The 24,611-nt window shown below is 38.6% G+C and overlaps 1 protein-coding gene across 1 annotated transcript in view; it reads right to left on the bottom strand.

Annotated features, from left to right (window-relative positions):
• The window catches only part of Cep112 (centrosomal protein 112), a 448,529-nt gene that overhangs the window by 374,581 nt on the left and 49,337 nt on the right, over positions 1-24,611 (bottom strand). Inside the window, exons 7-8 of the mRNA XM_057774090.1 lie at positions 13,900-13,947; positions 13,558-13,635 (exon numbers count right to left, since the gene is read on the bottom strand). Coding sequence (XP_057630073.1) covers positions 13,558-13,635; positions 13,900-13,947 — 126 coding nt within the window. The remainder of the gene's footprint in view (positions 1-13,557; positions 13,636-13,899; positions 13,948-24,611) is intronic.

The raw sequence follows: 24,611 nt of genomic DNA, 5'->3' as shown, positions 1-24,611 counted from the left end.
GGTCAATTTTGTTATATGTATATGTATTTCTGATCTTGATTAAGGTATTGTGATTGTGTAGTTCATTTAAAAATGTAATGTATAGGGGTTGGAGAGATGGCTCAGAGGTTAAGAGCATTGCCTGCTCTTCCAAAGGTTCTGAGTTCAATTCCCAGCAACCACATGGTGGCTCACAACCATCTGTAATGGGGTCTGGTGCCTTCTTCTGGCCTGCAGGCATACACACAGACAGAATATTGTATACATAATAAATAAATAAATATTTTAAAAAAATGTAATGTATAATTAGGAAATATAGGTTGCTAATGGATAATCATAAATAACAGTCAAGCTTGTAGTCACGTTAGTTAGATTTTCTAGATATATAGAGATATATTTCAATTAGGCATTCTTCATATCTTTCAAAGACTACAGAACATGGCATTTAATGTTTTAATAACTTAGGGCTTTTCATGACAATGAGACATGTGTGCTCATGGCAGCACCAATCTACTTCAAGAGGATGATGGGCATCGAAGAGGCCCCTTATGGAGCCATTTGGGCATGAAACTGCTCATGCCTGGACTGTTGCATAAACTGGACACAAAGAACCCGCAGAAAGAGGACTGCTGAACTTGCCTAAAGGTGAGATGGTCTTTCGGGGTTCCTGATTCATGAAAGAGTCTACAAGAATTTCTGCAGGACACAGCAGAAAGTGACTGAACTGTCTTTGGAATTTTCCTGCTTCATGGAAATGTCTGCTGAAAACTATGGGCCTGTAGGCTGAAGATGGATGCCCCAACAGTACAGAGGAACTTTGGGTGACTGTCCAGGCAGCAAGATATCTCTGTCATTTCTAGAGTTTTCTTATTTCTTGTTTACTTAGGTAATATTATATCCTTCTGGAGTCTTTGATGGAGTTGAAGAATAAATAGTTATAGTTTTCCTTAGTTATGATAAAAGATAAAGTAGATATAAATATTGTAACTGTAATTCTTGCTTGATAACTGTTTTGTTATATGTAATTTTACTATGTTAAAGTTAAAGTCTTTCTTTTTTGTTTAAACAGAAAAAGAGGAAATGATGGAGGACGGTCATCTTTCTATCTGTTCCTTTCATTGGTTAATTAATAAAGAAACTGCCTAGGCCCATTTGATAGGCCAACCCTTAGGTGGGTGGAGTAAACAGAACAGAATGCTGGGAGAAAGAAGCCGAGTCAGGAGTCGCCATGATTCTCCCACTCCAGACAGACGCAGGTTAAGATCTTTCCTGGTAAGCCAGCTCGTGGTACTACACAGAATATTAGAAATGGGTTAGATCAATATGTAAGAGCTAGCCAATAAGAGGCTGGAACTAATGGGCCAGGCAGTGATTAAAAGAATACAGTTTCCGTGTAATTATTTTGGGTAAAGCCATGCGGGCAGCCGGGTGCCGGGGATGCAGCCCCGCCGCTCATTATTACAACAAGCGCCTTTCACCTCATTGGCACATTTACCGACTGCGGAGAGCCTCAGCTGAAGGCCCCACAGCAGCGGCTGCCCGTGAGTGTCAGAGCTTTCACGGCAGTTCTCATGGTTAACTAATGAAACGTTTTCTGGGTAGTCTATAATTTTTGCTTTATTTTTTTCTCCTTTCACAACTCATTTTCACTATTAAAATAGTAACCTCAAGATCACAATGACATCATTTTTATTTTTCATACAAAGCCTTCGACCACCAAATCTCAAAGCAGTTGTATCCTCCACTGTTGAGCAACACACAGGAGCTTCCTATGTCCGCCCCTCTTCTTCTAGCTTGCCTTGGCTTCTGTGATAACTGCTACTCTAGCTGGTTGCCTGGGTCTTAGGAACTCTTTATTATTTCTGCACTTATTCCATCCTTCTGCTATTTAAAGTAGCCATTCTCCCTGAATGAGTCTCGCACCCATCTTTACCACCTATAAATGTGAGCCTTTGATGGCCTTAACGGTGTTCAACTGTAGCAATCCCCATGCAGAAGAATCACAATGTTATCCCCCAGCCTTAGCTCTTCTGTGCCAACAGTCACCTCAACACCGCCAGTGACATGTGCCTAGAGAGTATCAAACTCAACGAAAAGTAAAGCCAGCATTTACTACTCTCTGTATCTTGGACTCCTCTTTTTCCCTCCTTCTCAATGTCTAAGTGTCTCACTAAGTGCAATCCCAGCAGGGTTTCGCTGGCAACCCTACAGCTACCAACCTGACAGCTCTTCATCGACCCTCACACTAACTGACAACCTCTTCATTCTCTTCCCATCTTTCACAATCTGACCCATCTGACAAACCACTGCCAATTTAGTTGCCTCAGGTCTGTTGTGAAAATGTCATCCTCTAGTCAGACTTCCAGAGGTTTCCCATCTTGTGTTGACAGCAACATGTCTTTGTGACCAACACTCTCTTTCACATGACATACAAAGCAGTTCTAAGTGCTAGCTAAACACAGCCTTGTTCCATCCTCCCTGGCTTCAGCTGCCTATTAAATATCACATGATTCAACTCCTGGCTCCAAAGTCACTCTTTCCATGAAATCCACCACAAACTCTGCTTGCAGAAGCAAATGTCTCTCCATTCTATGTAGAATGTTTCCTAGTCCACATTGCCTTTCCATTGCTTTGCACGCCTTTCTTTCCTAGAAATAAAATATGAGGTTTGAGGTGTTTCTCGTGTTTATTGAAAAAATTGTTTTGATTACATTTTTAATTAATTTTCCATATACTTTGAGAATTTTTACTGTAGTCATAGACTTCCTTTATTCTGTACATATATATGTGTGCATGCATAAGTGTATATTATGTATATTAAAGTTTCACACTTTATAAAGACAAACAAGTGAGTCAATTTTGAAGAATTTTTAAGTGAGCCAGTAGAAAATATGAGCAGAGAAGCCCTTCTTAAAATAGTGCATTGAGCCCCTCAATCGAAGAATGGATAAGAAATATGTGGTACATTTACAAAATGAAGTACTACAAAGCAGAAAAAAAAACCAATGACATCTTTAAATTAGCAGGCAATTTAAAGAGATGGATCTAGAAAATACCATATTGAGTGAGGTAACGCAGACCCAGAAAGACAAATATCATATGTACTCACTCATAACTGACTTTTAGACCTAAAGCATAAACAAAACAAAACAAAACAGCCTACAATTCACAATTCCAGAGAACCTAGACAACAAAGAGACAAAGAGGACCCTAAGAGAGACCTACATGGGATGTAGAAAAAGACAAGATCTCCTGAGTAAATTGGGAGCATGGGGACCATGGGAGAAGGGAGAAGGGAAAGGGAGAGGAGCAGAGAAAAATACATAGATCAATAAAAACAATTTAAAAATAGTGCATTGATTTTAGCCATTCTGACAAGTGTAAGATGGTATCTCAAAGTTGTTTTGATTTGCATTTCCCTGATCGCTAAGGAAGTTGAATGTGACCTTAAGTGTCTTTGGCTATTAGAACTTCTTTTGTTGAGAATTCTCTGTTTAGTTCAGTACCCCATTTTTAATTGGGTTAATTAGAATTTTAAAGTCTAGTTTCTTGAGTTCTTTATATATTTTGGAGATCAGACCTTTGTCTGATGCGGGGTTGGTGAAGATCTTCTCCCATTCAGTAGGATGCCTTTTTGTCTTAATGACAATGTCATTTGCTTTACAGAAGCTTCTCAGTTTTAGGAGGTCCCATTTATTCACTGTTGCTCTTATTGTCTGTGCTACTGGGGTTATATGTAGGAAGTGGTCTCCTGTGCCCGTGTGTTGCAGTCTACTTCACACTTTCTCTTCTATCAGGTTCAGTGTAGTCAGATTTATATTGAGGTCTTTAATTCATTTGGACTTGAGTTTTGTGCATGGTGATAGATATGGGTCTATTTTCATTCCTCTATAGGTTGACATCCAGTTATGCCAGCACCATTTGTTGAAGATGCTTTCTTTCTTCCATTGTATATTTTTGGCTCCTTTGTCAAAAATCAGGTGTTCATAGGTTTGTGGGTTAATATCCGAATCTTCGATTCGATTCCATTGGTCCACTTCTCTGTTTTTATGCCAATAAGGAGGGAGAAGATGAGCAAGGAAGTCAGAACCGCGAGGGGCTGGTCCACCAACTGAGGCAGTGTGACTGTTCTAAGGGGAGCTCACCAAATTCAGCTGGACCAGGTCTGAACGAGCATGTGATCAAACTCTGATTGTGGCTGACAATGGGGGCTGACTGAGAAGCCACTGATAAAGGCACTGGGAATTGTTTTTACGGCATGTTCTGGCTTTTTAGGCCCCTAGTCTATATGGATGCACAGCTTCCTAGGCCTGGATGTAGGGGGGCGGGGCTTGGACTTTCCACAGGGCAGGATTCCCTGCCCTCCCTCAAGCAGGGATGGGGAGGAAGGAGGAGGAGGAGAGGAACGGGAGGAGGGAAGGAAGTGTAAATATTTGAATAGAAAAATAAAAATAGTGCATTGATAAATGCTATCCTTTTCCATTACCAAAAGCTAACTGGTGTTTAGCTCATTCTCGTGTCCTAATCGTTTTAAAGACATTCACTTTCAGACTGAAGTACCCACCTAGGCCACTTGTTCCCATCAAAAGTTTTACAGTGAAAAAGAGTTGAAATGAATGGGAAATGGCCTTGCTCATCTGACTAAACTCTAGGGATGTGCCTAGATCTCCTTAGACAATCTTCTTGAACACCCCAGCAGGCCAACCCACATTTGAAAGAAGAGAAATCAAAAGACCAGGACTCACTTCAAAGTACTAAGAATATACACCAGTCCACACTGTGGAAATCCCAGCAAAGACAAAACAGAAGCTGGATGACTCCACTATGTAGACAGCCTTCCCACAAGCTTTGCAAAAAGAATTCCTGAAACTTTTACTTAAAATTAAGCCCCATTTGCTCTGAAGTGTTTACTTCAAACAACAGCTCCAAGGCTGCACATTCCTACAAAATTAATAAAGCTAATGAATATGTTGATTCATTTAACATAAAAATCTCCTTAAGTATAATGATAGCCTACTTAAAGTATGATTAATTAAATTTAAAAGTAACTGCCAATGTCACTTGTTCAATTTATTCAACTTCATGTTTACAAACTTTGAGCTAAGCATTTTCTCATTAAAAAATAATTTTCAAATGTTTTATTCAACCAGCTATTCACATTACTCAAGCAAAGGAGCTGTGTTTATATAAAATGCTACTTTTTGTTATTACCTATTTGAAATAAGCAAATATAGTATTTGATACTGAAACTGACCAAATACCAAAATAAAATAAAAAAATCACAATAATCATTAATGACTGTAACAGAAAAACAAATTGAAGTTATTTAGAGAAACATTTTTAAACTAGCAAGGCCAGGGCAGAGGTGAGGATCAACAGGCCTCTGAAGAGGCCAAGGCAGGATAGCTGCTTAAGCGTAGAAATTTGGGACCAGCATGGCTATCATATTGCCATACACATGCAAAAGGGGAATAATGTAGATATAAAATAAAATACCAAATGCTTTTGTCATATGCTAGGGCATCTCTTGGGTATATTCCCAAGAGTGCTATTGCTGGGTCCAGGGGTAGGTTGATCCCAATTTTTCTGAGAAACCGCCACACTGATTTCCAAAGTGGTTGCACAAGTTTGCAGTCCCACCAGCAATGGATGAGGGTACCCCTTTCTCCACAACCTCTCCAGCAAAGGCTATCCTTGGTGTTTTTGATTTTAGCCATTCTGACAGGTGTAAAATGATATCTCAAAGTTGTTTTGATTTGCATTTCTCTGATCGCTAAGGAGGTTGAGCATGACCTTAAGTATCTTTTGGCCATTTTAACTTCTTCTGATGAGAATTCTCTGTTCAGTTCAGTGCCCCATTTTTTAATTGGGTTAATTATCCTTTTAAAGTCTAGTTTCTTGAGTTCTTTATATATTTTGGAGATCAGACCTTTGTCTGTAGCGGGGTTGGTGAAGATCTTCTCCCAGTCAGTAGGCTGCCTTTTTGTCTTAATGACAGTGTCCTTTGCTTTACAGAAGCTTCTCAGTTTCAGGAGGTCCCATTTATTCAATGTTGCCCTTAATGTCTGTGCTGCTGGGGTTATACATAGGAAGCGATCTCCTGTGCCCATATGTTGTAGGGTACTTCCCATTTTCTCTTCTATCAGGTTCAGTGTGTTCAGATTGATATTGAGGTCTTTGATCCATTTGGACTTGAGTTTTGTGCATGGTGATAGATATGGGTCTATTTTCATTCTTCTACAGGTTGACATCCAATTGTGCCAGCACCATTTGTTGAAGATGCTTTCTTTCTTCCATTGTATACTTTTAGCTCCTTTATCGAAATAAAACCGGACTCTCTTAATGTGGTGGACAATGAGAGCTGACGAGAGGCCAAGGAGAATGGCACAGGAACTTTCATCTGGCGATGGATCGAGAGAGAGACAGAGACCCAATTGGGATCAACCGTCTGAGCTCTTAAGGTCCAAATGAGGAGCAGAAGGAGGGAGAACATGAGCAAGGAAATCAGGACCACGAGGGGTGCACCCACCCACTGTGACAGTGGAACTGATCTATTGGGAGCTCTCCAAGGCCAGCTGGACTGGGACTGAATAAGCATGGGTTGAAACTGGACTCTCTGAACAAGGCGGACAATGAAGGCTGATGAGAAGCCAAGGACAATGGCACTAGGTTTCGATCCTAATACATGAACTGGCTTTGTGGGAGCGTAGCCTGTTTGGATGCTCACCTTCCTGGACCTAGATAGAAGTGGGAGGACCTTGGTCTTCATGTAGAGCAGGGAATTTGGACTGCTCTTCAGTATCGAGAGGGAGGGGGAGTGGACTAGGGGGAGGAGAAGTGGAGTGGGGATAGGGGGAGGGGAGCGGGGGGAGGGGGCAATATGTGGGAGGAGGGGGAGGGAAATGGGAAACGGGGAGCAGTTGGAAATTTTAAGTAAAAAAGAATAAAAAAAAAAAATACCAAGAAATGTACCTGCATGCTGACCAACTGTTTCAAGTATATCAAAAGAAAACAAATATACAAAAATCAAACAAAATTTATTTTAATATATAGAATAACTACAAAGTCTACAAGCTTTAAATGAAAAACTAGTAACACTGTTGAAATTAAATTTTACAGTATTAAAAAAAATTAAGTATGACACTACCAGCCCTCCCTACAGACCAACAAGTTTCAAAACACTGTAAGCAAAAACAGAATGATACACAAAAATAGAATATTTGTCAAGCTTTCTTTGTAAATCCCAAGCATCACCACTAATCAATTTAGAAACCTGATTCATAAAGCAATCATCATTCCGCTTTGACCAAACTGTGACCTTCCTCCTCCTAGAAGACTTCACCAGTTACTAACCATGAGTCACCATGCTGAGAACTAAGACTGTTTTTCACTAATATAGCTAGCACAAACTACTCTCAGGATACAAATTTGAAATATTTCATTAGGCAAGTTGTTATCTACTATACCAATTTATAACAAAGAATAAGTCAATTCCATGTTCTCCTGGGGATTAGAGATACATGAAATTCTCCTAAACATTAATGATAATTATTTCAGGATTTATCACATTAAAAGAAATGTTAGATAATATGCACATAATACATGCAGATATTTATTCTAATTTTTTTAATTTGTTCATACAAGAGCCAAATTTATACAGAAGAATCAAAATAAGTAGTACTACTATTTATTTTGCTTAAGTTCTCTACATGCTTTGGTGTTTACTTCCGTTAGTGACTTCCTGCCTCTTCCTCATTTTTTCCTACATCAATACCTGGCTGTTGGTGTTCTGTTTGAACAACTCAGCAAAGGGCAGAGCCTATTCAGTTCCATCCAACAAATTACTCATCAGCACCTAGGACACTGACAATGAACCAACTCGTGCCTAAGGAGCATTTCTTTATACAGTTACTTATTAAGAATTGTGTTGGTATGTTTTATAATAAGTCATTAAAGTACCAGTTTTCTCATTTATTATGTAAGTTACTTCATTTGGCTCTGTAGCACAAATTCTAATTGTACTTGATAATAAAAACTCAGAGTCAGATATTAGGGGGTGAAAGCTGAGAGATCAGAGAAGCAGAGCAGCCAGCCACTAGAGAGACCTTTTCCCTCTACTGAATCCTCATACTGAAGGGGCGATCCTCTCTCTATGAATCCTCAGACTGTATCTCAGACTGAATCCTCAGACTGCACTGAGCTCCTGTCTCCTCCCACCTTAAAGTCCTCTCTCTGCCCAGCCATATCACTCTTGTCTCCAGATCCCTAGTGTTGGGATTAAAGGCATGTCATTCCAAGTGCTGAAATCATCTTTGTGTGAGCTTTGTTTCTCTTTTAGACAGATCAAATCTCACGCAGCCCAACATGGCCTTGAACTCACAGAGATCCACCTGCCTCTGTCTTCAAAGTGTTGGGATTAAAGGTGTGTGCCACCACTGCCTGACTTCTACGGTTAACTAGTGGCTTAGCTCTGCACTCTGATCTTCAGGCAAATTTTATTTGTTAGATTATAAACAAAATATTACTACATGGCTCTATTTAAACAATGCGTTTAACTTAAAAATCCATGGGAAAAGGCCTAACTATCATTCAGTGTGAGAAAGAAGCAGCACCTCTTTCTAGGAAATGGGTGAGAGTGGAATGCTATTAAAATCGCAATTTCAGGGCTGGAGAGAAGGGTCAGCAGCTAAAAACACTGGCTGTTTTCCAGAGGCCCTAGGTTTGATTCCCAGCAGCCCATGACAATTAACAGCTACCTCTAACTCCATTTCAGGAGATGCAATGCCCTTTCCTGAAATCTTCAGGCACCAAGCACACATGGTGCATGGACATACATGGGGGAGAAACACCCATACACATAAATTAAAGTAAAATAAATTTGTCCTGTTTTGTTTTCTTTTTAAATCCAGCAGTCTATTATATGTTCTCTGAGAACTGAAGGTTGATCTAAAAGCTGATCTTTTGTGCTGTCTCTTATTTTTAGTGACAACAGGTTTCCAAATATCTTGGTCCATGTCAAGAACATTTTCTCAAATTACAAGGAAGAACTAAAAACAGAAATCTGCTGGATGATACTCCTTGTCAAACTGTTCTGTAATGTGACTAGCAAAAGAAATGCATTAAAAGCTACAAAAGCTTTAAAGTCTCCCAGTCAAAAAAAGGCCAGGGCAAGACAGTTTTGGTGAAGAATTCTACCAGATTTTCAAAGAGCTAAAACCAATTCTCCTCAAGTTATTCTGCAACATAAAGACAGAAAAAATATGGCCAAATTCATTTTATGAGACCACAATCATCCTGATATACAAACCACACAAAGACTCAACAAAGAAAGAGAATTACAAGCCAGGCAGTAGTGGCTCACACCTTTAATCCAAGCACCTGAGAGGCAAAGACAGGTGGATCTCTGTGAGTTCGAGGCCAGCCTGGAATACAGAGTGAGTTCCAGGACAGGCTCCAAAAGCTACAGGGAAACCCTGCCTAGAAAAACTAAAAATAAAAAATAAAGAGAAAGAGAAATTACAGATCAATATCCTTCATATGCATTAATAAAAAATACCAACTTAAATACTCGCAAACTGAATCCAAGTAGACAACAAAAAGATCATCTACCATGATCAAATGGGCTTCATTCAAGACATGCAGGGATAGTTCAACATATAAAAAACTATCAATGTAATCCACCATAGAAACAAACTAAAAGAAAAAAAAACCACCCGATCTTCATTCCATGCTGAAAAAGTCTTGGACAAAATCCAACACTCCTTCATAATCAAAGTCTTACAGAGACAAGAGATACAAGAAACATACCTAAATATAATAAAGACAATATATAGAAAGCTGAGCGCCAATATCAAATTAGATGGAGAGAAACTTAAAGCAGTTCCACTAATATCAAAGACAAGACAAAGCTGTCCATTCTCTCCATATCTATTTAATATGGTACTTGAAGTTCTAGCTAGAGCAATATTATGACAACTAAAGGAGATCAGGGGGATACAAATTAGAAAGAAAGAAGTCAAAGTATCAATATTTGTAGATGATATGACAGTATATATAAATTATCCCAAAAAATTATACCAGGGAACTCCTACAGCTGATTAAGTGACTGGATAAAAAATAAGCCCAAAGAAATAAGTAGCACTCCAGCACACAATAAATAGGTTGAGAAAGAAATCAGGGAAACAACACCCTTTACAATAGCCACAAGTAATATAAAAATTACTCTAACCAAGCAAGTGAAAGACCTATAGGGTAAGAATTTAAAGCCTTTTAAGAAAATAATTGAAGAAGATATCAGAAGATGGAAAGATCGCCCATGCTCAGGGTTCAGTAGCATGAACACGGTAAAAATGTCCATCTTACCAAAAGCAATCTACAGATTCTATACAATTTCCATCAAAATCTCAACACAATTATTTACAGACATTAAAAGAACAATACCCAACTTCATATAGAAAAACAAAAAATCCAGATAGCTAAAACAATACTGTATAATAAAAGAACTTCCAGAGGTATCACCATCCCTGATTTCAAGCTCTGCTACAGAGCTACAGTAATAAAAATCACATGGTAAATTAGTATAAAACAGACAGGTGGCTCGATGGAATGAACTGAAGATCTAGACACAAATCCACATGCCTACAGACACCTGATTTTTGACAAAGAAGCCAAAATTATACAATGGAAAAAAGAACAGCAAATGGTGCTGGCCTACCTGGATGTTGGCATATAGAAGAATGCAAATATATGCATATCTATTGCCCAGCACAAAATTCAAGTCCAAGTAGATCAAAGACCTCAACATAAGACCAGACACAATGAACTTGATAGAAGAAAAAGTGGGGAATAGTCTTGAATGTATTGACACAGGAGACAACTTCCTGAGCAGAACACCAACAGCACCGGCACTAAGTCTGACGATTAATAAATAGAACCTCATGAAACTAAAAAGCTTCTCTAAGACAAAAGACACAATTAATTTGACAAATTGGCAGCCTATAGAACAGGAAAAGATCTTCACCAACCCTACATCAGACAGAGGTCTAATTTCTAAACTATATAAAAACACAAGAAACTAGACATTAGCAAACCACATAATTCAATAAAAAATGGGGTACAGCTCTAAACAGGGAATTCTCAATAGAGGAATCGCAAATGGACAAAAAACACTTAAAAGAAATGTTCAACATTCTTAGCCATCAGGGAAATTTAAATCAAAACAACTCTGAAATTTCACCTTACACTTGTCAGAATGGCCTAAGATCAAAAACACAAGTGATAGCTAATGCTGGCAAGGATGTGGAGCAAGGGGAACACTCCTTCATTATTGCTGGTGGAAATGCAAACTTACACAGCCACTTTGGAACTCAATATGGTGGCATCTCAGAAAATTGAGAATAGATCTACTGCAAGACCAAGCTATACCAATCTTGGGCATATACCCAAAGGATGCTCAATCATACCACAAGGACTCTTGCTCATGTTCATAGCATTTTTATTTATAATCTTCTAGAAACAACCTAGATGTCCCTCAACCAAAGAATGGATAAAGAAAGTGTGGTACATTTACACAATGGAATATTACTCAGCTATTAAAAACACTGACGTCATGAAATTTGCAGAAAATGTATGCAACTTGAAAAAAATCATCCTGAGTTAGGTAACCAGGTAGACCCAGAAAGACAAATATGGTATGTACTCACTCATAGTTGTTATTAGCTGTAGAGTAAAGGATAGCCATGCTATAATCCACAGACCCAGGGAGGTTAGATAGCAAGGAGGGCTCAAGGGTGTGAAGCGTATAAATCTTCCTGGGAAGAGGAAATAGAATAGACATCAAGGGTCAAGGAGGGGGTGGGCAGTCAGGAACAGGAGGGATCAGGTGGGGGAAGGATGAAGGGAGAGAGTAGTGGGAGACACAACTGGAATTGAGAGGCATCTCTATGATGAGCTAGAAACCTAATGCAATGGAAACTCCCAGAAATCTATGAAGTGACCCTAGCTAAGACTTCTAGCCATGGGGGATATGGAGCTGAACACTAGTCCTCTCCTGTAACCAGGAAGACTTACAGCAGAGGGACTGAGACACCAACCCAACCCATAACCTTCAACCTACAGTCTGTCCTTCCTACAAGACATGCTGAGGTATAGGTGGTGCAGAAATTATGGAAGTGACCAACCAATGAATGGTCCATCCTGAGACCCATGCCATGAGAGAAAGTCCTGATGCTGCCTAGAGGGCCAGGACCCAAAGGCTGAATGGCTGAGAAACTTAGGATAGAATGAGACATGACTGGAAAAAAAATCAGTGATATGATTCCTGATGATGATCTGCTATATTCACAGACTGGTGCCTAGCCCAATGGTCATCAGAGCCTTCATCCAGCAACTGATGAAAATAGATGCAGACCCACAGCCAAACACTAGGCAGAGCTGGGGAATCCTGCTGAAGAGGAGGAGGAAGGATTGTAGGAGCCAGAAGGGTCAAGGACATCACAAGAAAACTCACAGAATCAACTAACCCAGGTTCACAGAGACCGAACAAACAACCAGTGAGCCTGCAAGGAACTGACCTAACCCCTTTGTATATATGTTACAGTTGTGTAGCTTAGTCTCTAACTCTTGCTGGCTATTGGGACCTTTTCCCACATGCTGAGTTGCCTCATCCAGCCTTCAATTTGAAATGCCATGTTAGGTTGCTATCCATGGGAGGCCTGCCTTCCTCTTAATAGAAATGGAGGAGTAGATGGGAGGAGGCCAGAGGAGAGCTAGGGAGTTCTGAGAGTACAGGAAGAAAGGGAAACAGTAGTAGGATTCTAAAATAAAGAGTAAATGAATAAATAAATAACAAAGAGCAAGAATGATGAGAATAAAAAAATAAATTGTTGGGGGCCATTTTCTAAGCCAAGACCACTCGCTTGTTTCCCAACCGCTAAGACCTGAATTATCACATAGAAAGTATATTAATCACACACAGTTTGGCCTATTAGCTCGGGCTTCTTATTAACTAACTCTTACATCTTAAATTAACCCATTTCTATTAATCTGTGTATTGACATGAGGCTGTGGCTTACTGGTAAGGGTTCAGTGTCTGTCTCCTTTGGCAGCTACATGCAGTCTCTTTGACTCCACCTATTCTCTCTCTTTATCTCTTCCAGTCTGGCCATATTCTCCTAAGCCATTGGCCCAAATAGCTTCTTTATTAACCAACGGTAATAAAATATCATACAGAGGGGAATCCCACATCAGTAAGCAGATAGAGAGAATGCATAGATTCACTGAGGTTAAGCACACTCATTCTAAAACTGACATTGTCTCTGCTTCCTGAGCATCATAGTTAGGAAGGAATCCTGCATCACAACCCTCCCTAGAAGAAGGGAGCTGCAGCAGACAAGATGGGAGATACACACTAAAATCTTTAACAGCAAGCCCAGCCTGGTCTGCACTGATTTGGTTTTGAGCCCAGATAACTAACCTTTTTTTCTCCTGTGCATCACACCTGCATAGAGTCTGAACACTCCTATTACACAATATCAACTGTGTTCACTACTAGACATGTGAGAAGTAAGACAATCCTACCTCTTTCTCGTGCATTCGAAAGAGAAAATGCTCATCATGAAGACTGCTAGACTTTCTCAGGCTGGCCTTTGGAGTTATCTGTAGAACCAGTAAGAGTCATTTAAAACTTCCCAGGACTAGCTTACCAGCTCTTTAAAAATAAAATAATGAAGTTTCTGAAATTCATTTCAAAACAATGTTAGCCTTGGAGAAAATAAGGGGATTCATTCACTTCTAAGCAACAAGATTAAAATTACTATTACACTTCCCAATGTGGGCCTACATTATTTTATATTTTAAAAAATTCATATTTTATTTAAAGATACCTGTCCCTAGAAAAAGCCCAGTGAAATCATTACTTACCAGAGAAACTGGGAGAGGCTTCTGTCTCAGGTACCGAGGATTTTCTATCTGTAAAATTATAAATAAAGACATTAATCTTGGAGTCGTTTGAATAAAATACATTTTTCTAGGTGAAAATGTCTTCTGTATATCTTAATATTTAGTTCATTTTTAAAGTAGCACACATACATTTATTTCCATGAACTTCCTCTCTGGGTTGAATGCATCTTCATGGCCCTCGACCTCAGTGCCCACTCTCATCCACTGCTCTTCGCTTCACGTTTCACCTTTACCAAATCCTGAATGACTATGTTACCAGAATGTGTGCCCATCTGCCTGTCTGTTTATACCCACAAGCCCTCGAAGCACACATGTATTCATTCTTTAAATATCGATTTAGTCACTACACCCCAGACATGCTAGAGACACTATTTAATTGCAACTCATAGCGTAAATGAGGACATGAAATTCCCTTGAGATTCTCCCTAAATCTATCTTTCAGTTTCACTATCCCCAAACTTACATTCCAAGGGCACCAAACAACTTGTTTTACCATGTAAACACCATCTGCTAAAAGCTGCAGTCATTCTCCCACCTTCTTCAAGACTCACTGAGTCAGAATGAGGTGTCTAGGAAAATTAGCTCTTCCCACGCTAGTGCCACCCTGGATGCTCACCTCCTTTTATGACCTAGCACTCACTGTCGCCAAAAAATGTGGGTTCGAAAAACAAAGACCATGACTGCCACATCTCCAGTCTATTCCCAACACCCACTCTAGTGCCCACAGATATTATTAGAGAAAAGGAGGGGGAGAAGGAACTACATTCGGCCCCACCTCTCAGCAGCTCCTAAAGCATCCTGGGTTCACTTTCAAGGCCCTTACATAATACCCTGAGTGTTCAACAGTATGTTTCCACACACATCTTTGGGAAAACTGAGTACAAGGACACCTCTGTTATCTAACACATATTTAACGTCTTTCAATAGAAATTTCTTGAATTGCTTTATGCTAAATAAAGCCATTTTATGCTAACTGTTTCATTTACAAATAAAATAAAAATTAAAAGTCATTACCAGAAAAGTCTAATTTTTTCACAGCATAAACTCACAATTTACTACAGCAACAACCACAAAATGAAAAGAACACTATGACTCCAAAAGAAGAAGAGGTGCTTACCCTGAATTACACAATTAGGATTAGGTGACAAGCCTTTTCATATGTATCTTATTCAATTCAATTTTCCAAAACCCTAGCCGGTTTTCAAAAAGCAATATTTTATATAATTGTGAAGATATCTACACTCAATTTGACATAAAAGACAAAGACAAATCAAGAATCAATTGAAGAAAACAGAGGAACTAAACTTAAAAAATCGGAATTTAAAATTGCTGAGTCTAGTATAAGAGCAGATGGGATCTGAAGAATATATGCATTTTATTTACTCCCTAGAAAGGCAAAACATGCACATGGGTTTCTCCACCCAGAGACTAGATCCCATAAAGGTACTGGAAACCATATGAATTTCAATTTATTCCTTGCCCTGAACATACACCAACAATGGAACCAAATAACGCCTATTAGCAGTGCCTACATCACAATGAAGAGAAAGGAAATAGTAATTCCAAGATCCACATGAAAGTAGTCAAATAAAGATCCCAAGCCTCAACAGAATTAGCAAAAAGTACAAAGTCACCGCAACTGTATGTTTGGCAACACTATAGACTGGCTGTGTCTAAGGCTGACTTCAGTGCTCAAGATGCAAAGCATTTTTAGAAGATGCATGAATCACAACAGAGCCTTTGTTAAGTGGCTCAAGCACTGTGCCAGAGAAGGAGGTGACAAACTGCACATGCACAGCTGCTTAAATACAGGCAGCAACCTTCTAGCAAGCAGCAAATACCTGCTGTCCCAAAGTACATGTGAGAAGCAAGTTAACATTCTTCACTGGGGGAACACAGAAACTGAGTTCGCTAAAGACACATACACATCAATTACACACCCAGCTCCAACTCATGAAACTGAATTAAATATGAGGAGAAACAGGAAGAGGAAAAATAAGTCTCAAAGATGCTCAAGCTCTAATTAAGTTTAGATTTAAAACCAAAAGCCAAGGAAACCATCTGTGACTTATTTTTGTCCAGCTCTACATTTATAAGCAGGACACAAAATATCGGTCTGGTTAATTACAATGCAGCATTTCAACTCTAGAGAAATAAGGCTTATTCCACCACCTTCATCTTTAAAAGCATTAAATAAAGAAGTTAAGGGCTTCTATTATTATGAATTATTTTTTCAAAATGATGAATAAAGAAAAATGTCTATTCTAATTCATAAAAACAACAAAAAACCGTGAAAACTGGTAACAATATTCTGCTGTTCTTATTCATTTATAATACACTGAGTTTGGGAAATATTCAAAGAAAATCATGTTCTTGAGTCTATTTAGGGAAAATAAGCAATCTATTTTCTGATTTTGTAACAACAGCCAGATGTGCTTTGAAGTTGACTACTCCCGCTCTGCAATCCGCAGGCAGCATGGACTTGGATGGAGCAATGTGTAAACAGTCTTAAGGCCGACTTCTTTCATGTTCTTTCAGAAAACCTCGGTCTCTCAAAATACATGAAGAACAAACGCCACAAAAAAGAACGTCTAGCATGGAAGCTGCGGAGACTCATGTGAGACACTGATGTAGATGAGACTGTAGAGAAGGCAGAGCCCCAATAACTAGATTCCCACAGCATGAGTCCTTCAAGCACCTGCACATTTGTTTCCAAAGCAAAGAGAATAGCAATAATAAAATACATAATAATTTAAGCTAGGCAGTAATATAGATATCTGAAAGCTCTCTAACAAAAACTGACTTTGGATGTTTTATTTCATTTAGTTTTTAGCAGGCACACTGAATTACAAATTGTTTTTTGTTGGTTTATATTTCCAATTTATTCAGGTTTTAGCTGAACTTCCATAAGCAAATACCTTCTGATTGACTAACAGTCCGTTAGAGAAACTTTGTTTCCAGAAAAATTAAAAAACACTTCATCAGATACACAAACTTTAGAGGGAAAGATATTGTCAAATGATATATTACCAGAAACACCAACTAAAATAACTTTTAATTATAGAAAAACTCTTCACAGGGGTGAAGGGAGCTGGGCAGGGGATTCGGCTTTCAACATCTAGTCAACTGTGTTTCATAATTATTACAGAAATTATATTACAGAAATTACATTATATTATATATAATATATCGATGTTATAGAAATCAATATTTGGGGCCAGTGAGATGGCTCAGTGGGTAAAGGTGCCTGATGCCAAACCTGGTGGCCTGACTTCAATCCCTGGGCGCCACATGGTAGAAGGGGAGAACCAGCTCCCACAAACTGTCCTCTGATTTCCAGAAGTGTGTGCACATGTGTGCATATGCTAGTGGGCACACGCGCGCACACACACACACAAATAAAGAGTAACTTTTTAAAAGAACTATTTTTCCACAGAAGTAATACTACATGTGAAGACTCATTCAATAGTTTACCCAAAATATTTCAACAATCATTGAACAGGCTTAAGACATCCCATCCAGCAACAAAAGGAAGTGGTGGGGGAGCCCAAAGAACAGAACACAAGCAGGAAATACTGTTGTCTACTGCCCGTGAGACAAATTATACCTTGGTGCATCATTCATTGGTTCTGATGAGCTAAGGGATCATTGTTGGTTTTGTTTTGACATGGTTAGGTTTTTTGTTGTTGTTTTGATTTGTTTTTTCTGAGGTTAAGTAAGGCATTATTAGTGGATCTTTAATTCTCAGCACCACTTTGGAGACAGCACAGAACTTTTATGAATCTTCACCATTACTCATTAATGTTGGTTTTACTTACCACTTTTACACAGACCTATTTGATACTGATAGTTTTTGTATTTTGATTTTGATTTTTGAGTAAAAACATGAAAAGGAAACTACTCTTTTGGTGGTAATTTCTAGTGTTACTGAAACAATCATTTATTGGAAATGTATCTATTTCCTAATCAGATCAGTTTTATCAATACCTATGGCCATACAAAAATAAATTCACCAGCAAAAGTTCTTCTCCTAGGCCTCTGTTTTATAACCATATTTCTTCTTATTTTTAGAAAATGCCATCTCCTTTTTAAGATAAAATATCAGCTATAATAATTTCTCCAATCTCAAAACCACTTTTCTTTTTCGGTATATTTAATTTTATTTACTAACTTCTGTGTATGTGGGTATGTTTACACCACAGTGTGCGTGTGGAGTAGGGGGACAACTGGGGAGAGCTGGTTTACTCCTTCCGTGATGAGGGTCCTGGGGACAAAATTAGGGCATGAGGTTTGACAAGTGCCTTTGCCCATGAGTCATCTTAACAGCTTGTGTTCTTTCTTTCTTTCTTCCTTCTTTTCTTTTTTTTTTTTTTTTTAAGACAAGGTTACTCTGTAGCATAGGTTAGCCTCAGACTCATGCCAATCCTCCTGCCTGTGCTTCACAAATGTTGGAGTTACATTTTGGTTTACATGCCTGGCTATTTCTTGACCTCTTTCAAAAGGTAACTCAAAGTGAATAATGACTTTTAATAGGAAAAATTCTACATAAACAAAAATTAGTTGTCCTAAAAGGCTTCCGGGTTTTTCAAGCATAATAAATTAAAAAATGAAAAGTGCATGTGTAGGTCAGGAACACAAATTATTTATTTTGTTTTTCCTCAAATAATAAATAAAAAGACAAGAGAATACCCATGGCTGACAGCTCATTTTAAACTCCAGAAAATACTTATTTAAATTTTGTGAATGAAGACCACTGAGTTTTAGCAAATCCATTCAATTGTGCCATCTTAGTTTACCTTCTGCTGTTGCGATAAACACCATGACTAAAAGCCGCTCTCAGAGGAAAGGACTTATTTGCTCTGACAGCTGTAGTCCATCAGGAAGAAAGTCAGAGAAGGAACTCGAAGCAGGAACCTGGAGACAGGAGCTGATGCCGAGGCCATGGAGGGGTGTTGCTCTACTGGCTTGTTCTCCATGGTTTGCTCAGCCTGCTTTTTTATACAACCCAGAACCACCTGCCCAGGGATGCCACTGCCCACAGAGGGCTGGGCCCTCCCCCACCTGCCCAGGGATGCCACTGCCCACAGAGGGCTGGGCCCTCCCCCACCGATCAGTACTCAGCCAGTTGATGATGGCATGCTCTCAACTGAAATTTCTTCTTCTTCAATGACTCTTGTTTGTGTTGAGTTGACAAAAACAAAGCAACCAGCACAGGTATAATGCAAAGAGTTCAAACTTTTAAGGTGCTTGCATATACTTGTAGTAAGCCTTTAAAATCTACGAAGTACCGCTCTGGCCTCTAGCCCAATAATCTTTTGTTTACATTAATCAAGTCTAACTTAAATAGCATTTTCAGTATCTGAAGACTTTAGTCTAGCATCTTTCATTCTGCATACTTCCTGAAAATCATTCACTTTTTTGTATGGCCTGATAACAATTCTTTCTATCACTGAGGCAAACTCCATTGTATGCACGCACATACTACCAGCTCATCCATTCTCCATTTAGAAGTATTTAGAGCTCTTTGCTTTTTAGTCAATAACAAAATAAAAGGGGGTGTTATTACAAACACTTGTATGAAGGTTTAGTTTGAGTATACACATTCATCTTACTTAAATCAACCCTCAGTGCGACACTCCTGAGTTATATGGCAAATATTTTACTTCCTTTGGAAGATGTCCAGCTTTAGAAAGTAACATTTTGCCACTCCCTGAAGAAAGACATAGGTTTCAGTTGTATCTCATCCTCACCAGCACTTAACACTGTCAACTGTTTGCTAAAACTATTGAACAGATACACTTGTATCTCTTCATAGCATCCTTTGTCTTTCTTTTCCTTAGATTTCCTTAGCAAGAATTTTTCATTCATTCTAAATAAAAGTCTTTGTCAAATATGAGCTCTACCAATATTTCTGTGTTTTCTGGTTTTGGTACTAACACTGGTCACACAAATGAAACTTCCATCTTGTTGAAAAGACTGTGACAGATATTACTTCTCCCTTAACTGCTTCATTAGATACATCAGATAAATCATCCATGACTAGAGTTTCTTCAGTGGAAGATTTTTAACTACAGGTTCATTGTACTTAATAGCTGCACAACTCTTCAGACTTCTCTTTTTAGAGAGTTCAGGTTGCTGAATGTCTCTGTCCCTTTTATCTACAGACAAATTTATGCCCACAGAGTTATCTGCAGTAATTCCTTATTTGACATTGAACATCTGTAGGGTTCTCTAGTCTAACTCCTCTTTCATTACTAATATTAGCAAGCTTATTTTTTTATTCTTAGTCATTCTGGTTAAAAGTTTGTTGAGTTTATTCATCATTTAAAGATCCAGCTGTTAGCTTCATTTATTTTTTTCTAATGCTTTTCTGTGTCCAACTTCTTCAATTTCTATTTTAATCTGTACTATTTCCTTCATCTGCTTGCTTTGGGTTAACTTGTCCTCTTTGCTCTGGTTTCTTTAGACAGTTTGATGACTTAGTACTTTGTTCTTTCCTCACTTGATGCTTTCATGATTTTTTTTCTTGCAATATGTTTACTGCGATGTGTCTATGCATGGATAATCTTTGTGTCTAGCCTTACTTGAAAGTCACTGGGTTTTATGAATACAGAGATAATTTTTTCAACAAATTTGAAATTTTTCAGGCATTATATTTTCAAATATATTTCCTGATCCTTTTTCCCTCTCTTCTCATTCTAGTACCTCCATTATGTTTATGTTATTCTGATATATTTAAGGGCATCCCATATTCTCTGAAACAATGTTTATTTTTCCTTTATTTACTTCTTTTTTATATATTAAATTCCACGTAATTTATATATATTTAGTTTTTTACTGAGAGTCTTTCCTATTTGATGGTGATAACTGCATTCTTTGCTTCTTTACAGATAGATGGTTTGCTTTTGTTCTTTGAATATATTTATAATGGCTGCTTTGAAATTAATTAAATCTGGCCTCTGGATTCCTGAAAGGCTTCTGCCACCTGATTTTTTCCCACATGTCCAGGTCACTCACTGTTAATTCTTTGTATGCTTTCTTAAAAACTATATATTTTCCAATATATCAGATTATGACTACTCTGCCCAGAAGCAATTGTTGTTGCTTACTTGTTTAATTATTTCCTAGTTTAGTCAGACTATTTTCATAGTTTGCTTCATTCACAGTGTAAAGACTTGGTGTCACTCTTCAGTAATTACAATGTTGACCATACACATAATCATCTTTGTATGACATTGATTTTAGCAGGGCTATCTCTATTTAGGTACTGCCATTCCTTGTATTTTTGTTAAACTGGATATTTAGCTCTCAGTTTACCATCGAAAGCTCCATTATATTCTTGATCCTGGTTAGGCTTGATCTCCTCTATACTGTTTCCAATACACTGAGTTCTTCATGAGAACTTATCTCACAGTTCTGGACTGCCTGGGCCCTGGACTACATCTATGGGCACCATGTAGAAACAGTACCCCTGGTCTTCTTGGCTTGCCACCCTTGATGTGCAATCTGCCCTATGAATAGAAGGCTATGTTCTACAAAGGTGGGCTGAGTGAAGAAAGGCATCCCATACCCCATCACTCAGCTACATTCACCAGAATCTTACCCTTTGAACTCAGACTCCAAATGGCTACAAAATGGCAGCACACCATTCGCTGGGACATAGAGTATCTCTTGGTTGGCAACTGAGGAGAGAGAGGACTCCCACCCTCTTGGTCACACCCAGTGAGGACGCGACTTCCATGATGCTCAGCTAGAGGGACAGGGGAGGATGATAGTAAGTCAAGGCCCGAGTGCCACGGAGCTTTGCTGCTCTTAAGAAGTTATCATTGGTTTTCTTGAATAAGTGTGGAATCATTCGCTCTGTGTCCTTAGGATGATTTCCAGATATTGTTCATATTTCTTACCAATTGTGCTTGCTTAGCTAGAGAGCAGGTCTGTGCAGTTCCTAATGCTGCTAATTCAAAGGATAAGACTCTCTACCTTCTTTTCAGTCATAAGTATTCCATGCTGTAAATTTTGCATGGAGATCTACTTTAGCTAGATCCCACAGATTCTGATTTGTCACTGTTTACTAAGTTAAAATATTTTCTAATTACTTCTGGATTTTCCAAAAGTATGCTGTTTAACTGACAAATATTTGTGGAATTTCCAGGTATGCTTTTTAAGACATAGCACAATATAGCCCAGGCTGACTTCAAACTCAAGATCTAACTGAGGATGACCCTGAACTCTTAACTCTCTTGCCCTTGCCTCCCGAGTGCTGGTGTTGTAGATATGCACCATCATGCCCAGTTTTATGCTTTGGTGATAACTAAACCTAAGTGTGACCAAGAAGATTAGAGTCCTCTCTCTCCTCTCAGTTTCCAGTCAAGAGCTGTGTGGATGCTGGTCAAGATCTCTAGCTCACATCAGTCTGTTATTGGTCCCTAGTTTGATTTCTTTATCCGAGGGGTTGTAATTACAATCATTATAATCAGGTAGTAAGACTCAAAAATGTTGACAAGGATGGTTTGCTTCTCAGTGGACAACTGGCAGGTTTTAGAGCTACTTACAAGTTCTATTACCCCTTCTGTGGAAAACAGTTTTAATGTCAGTTCTATTGTCCACGTCCCTACAAAGCTATCATAGAGGTACCATCCAGGACTACAGCAATAGTTTGAGTTGTAATTCAATTCTCTAAAATTTTGCTATAATATTTCTGATATTTGCTATAATATTTCTGCTATAAGATACATTGGAGAAAGGCCAACATGTGTGTTGTTTTATACAAACAATTCTCTTCTCCCCTCTTTCTGAGATTACTCCTCACATTAGAACTAAACATTTCCTTCTCAGTCCCATAGGCCAGAATGCTGAGCTCCCTCAAAGTCTGTGTAACCTGGATATCACACGGCTCCACTGACTGAGCCCTCTCAGTCAAGTGATAAGAGAAAACACAAGGGAAATACATGTAACCTGCTTTGCAGGATTCTTTGTGTGACAGAGACACTTTTCCCTGGCTTCATCCTGACAGACAGGACCATTCCACTGCCACTACACCACAAAGTGTTTTAGTCTGGACTAGGGACAGAGCCAGGGAGAGGAAGAAAGGAAGGAGGGAGGGAGGTAAGGAGGGAGAAGGAAAGGAAGTATTACCACTGGCTCTCCCAGTCTATTTCCTAGACCTCTAGATGAAAAGATTGGTTCCCCTGTGGATTTTTACCATCTAAGCCTGTAACATAATTCCCCAATTTTGCCTACCCTGGAGTTAAAGAAGAAAAGCAAATATGCAGACAGGCCAAGGAAACACTCTGTTATATTAGCCGTGCCAGTGTTCCTCTCCTATTGGCCTGCTCTGTTGAATTTTCAATATCTCCAGGTGGCTGACCTCCATATTATGGCAGGGTTTTCAGTTACAGGAGCTAGGCTCCAAGAGGGTTATTTTACTGTGGCGTGAAACAGAAGTTGATACTCACTTTTAAAAGAAATGAATACTAGTTTCTCAAATAAAACTGTGACTATACTTCCCAATGCAGACTTGGGAAAGTGCTGTAAAAAGAAGAGAAAGCCTGAAAGCAATGGCAGAAAACAGGGGAAAGACAACAAAAATCTGAGTGAATGGTCTCAAATATTATCATTTAAATACCAGTGTAAGAGTAATCAGTAAATTTTAAGATAAAATTGACCTTCCTACAAAGTGTTATTTTTCTTTTAAACAAACAGTAATGACCACGATTTTGGCATTACAATTCAAAACCTTCATGCAGTGGAAGCTTTCAATTCTGTCAGGATAGTAACTTTTCCATATAATTCTAACCACAGAAAACAGGAAAAATGATGAGAGTACCTGCTAATTTGATTTATGATAGTAACTGCCATTGCTTGTCAAAGTTACTCCACTTATAAAAGAAAATTCATAAACACATTCTAGAAGGCCATAAGAAAGTACCTATTGGAGCTAAGGAGATAGTTCAGCAATTGAGAGCACTAGCTGCTCTTCCAAAGGACCTGAGTTCAATTCCCAGTGCCCACACAGCAGTTCATAACCACCTGGAATGATGAAGCACCTTGTGTTATCTGATTTTAATTGCATTTCTATATTTGTTTTATTTGGATGCTGTTGCTATGATGGCAGCTTTTTTTTCTCCTGACTGGTACTAGAAACTAAAGGATGCTCATTAATAAGACTTTTAATTAAAACTAGAAGACCCATCTATCCCCACAGATGTGCAAGCAGATACTCAGAAGCATAAGTCAAATGAAAATGCAAGGAATCTGATTCCACTAGAAGTTCACAGATTTTTAATAACTGAATCCAAAGATGTTGAAATGGATGGAATGCTTAAGAATTCAAACTTAATTTAAAAATGAGCAACCACCTCAATGAGGATTTCGATAAACAGAATGTGAATTATAAAAGAAGTGAAAGATCTGGGCAGAAACTTGGCAGCATAATCTCTAAAAGGAAAACCTAGAAACAAAAAGGCCAATATAAACTCAAACAAAGCTCCATGGAGAGCATCATCAATGCACTGACCAAGCAGAAGAAAGAATCTCAAGAACTAACAATAAGGTTACAGAAGCATTATAGTCAGATAACAATAAAGTTAAGAACTAAGCAATCACAACCACAAGCAAGGAAGGCTGCAGAAAAACTAATGATTGAAAAGTAAAATATTTTTTAAATGAGAGAT

This window comes from Chionomys nivalis, chromosome 7, assembly GCF_950005125.1.
Source record: "Chionomys nivalis chromosome 7, mChiNiv1.1, whole genome shotgun sequence".
Taxonomy (NCBI): domain Eukaryota; kingdom Metazoa; phylum Chordata; class Mammalia; order Rodentia; family Cricetidae; genus Chionomys; species Chionomys nivalis.
The sequence above is the reverse complement of the archived record's forward strand: the minus strand, read 5'-3'. Positions and strand labels throughout refer to the sequence as shown.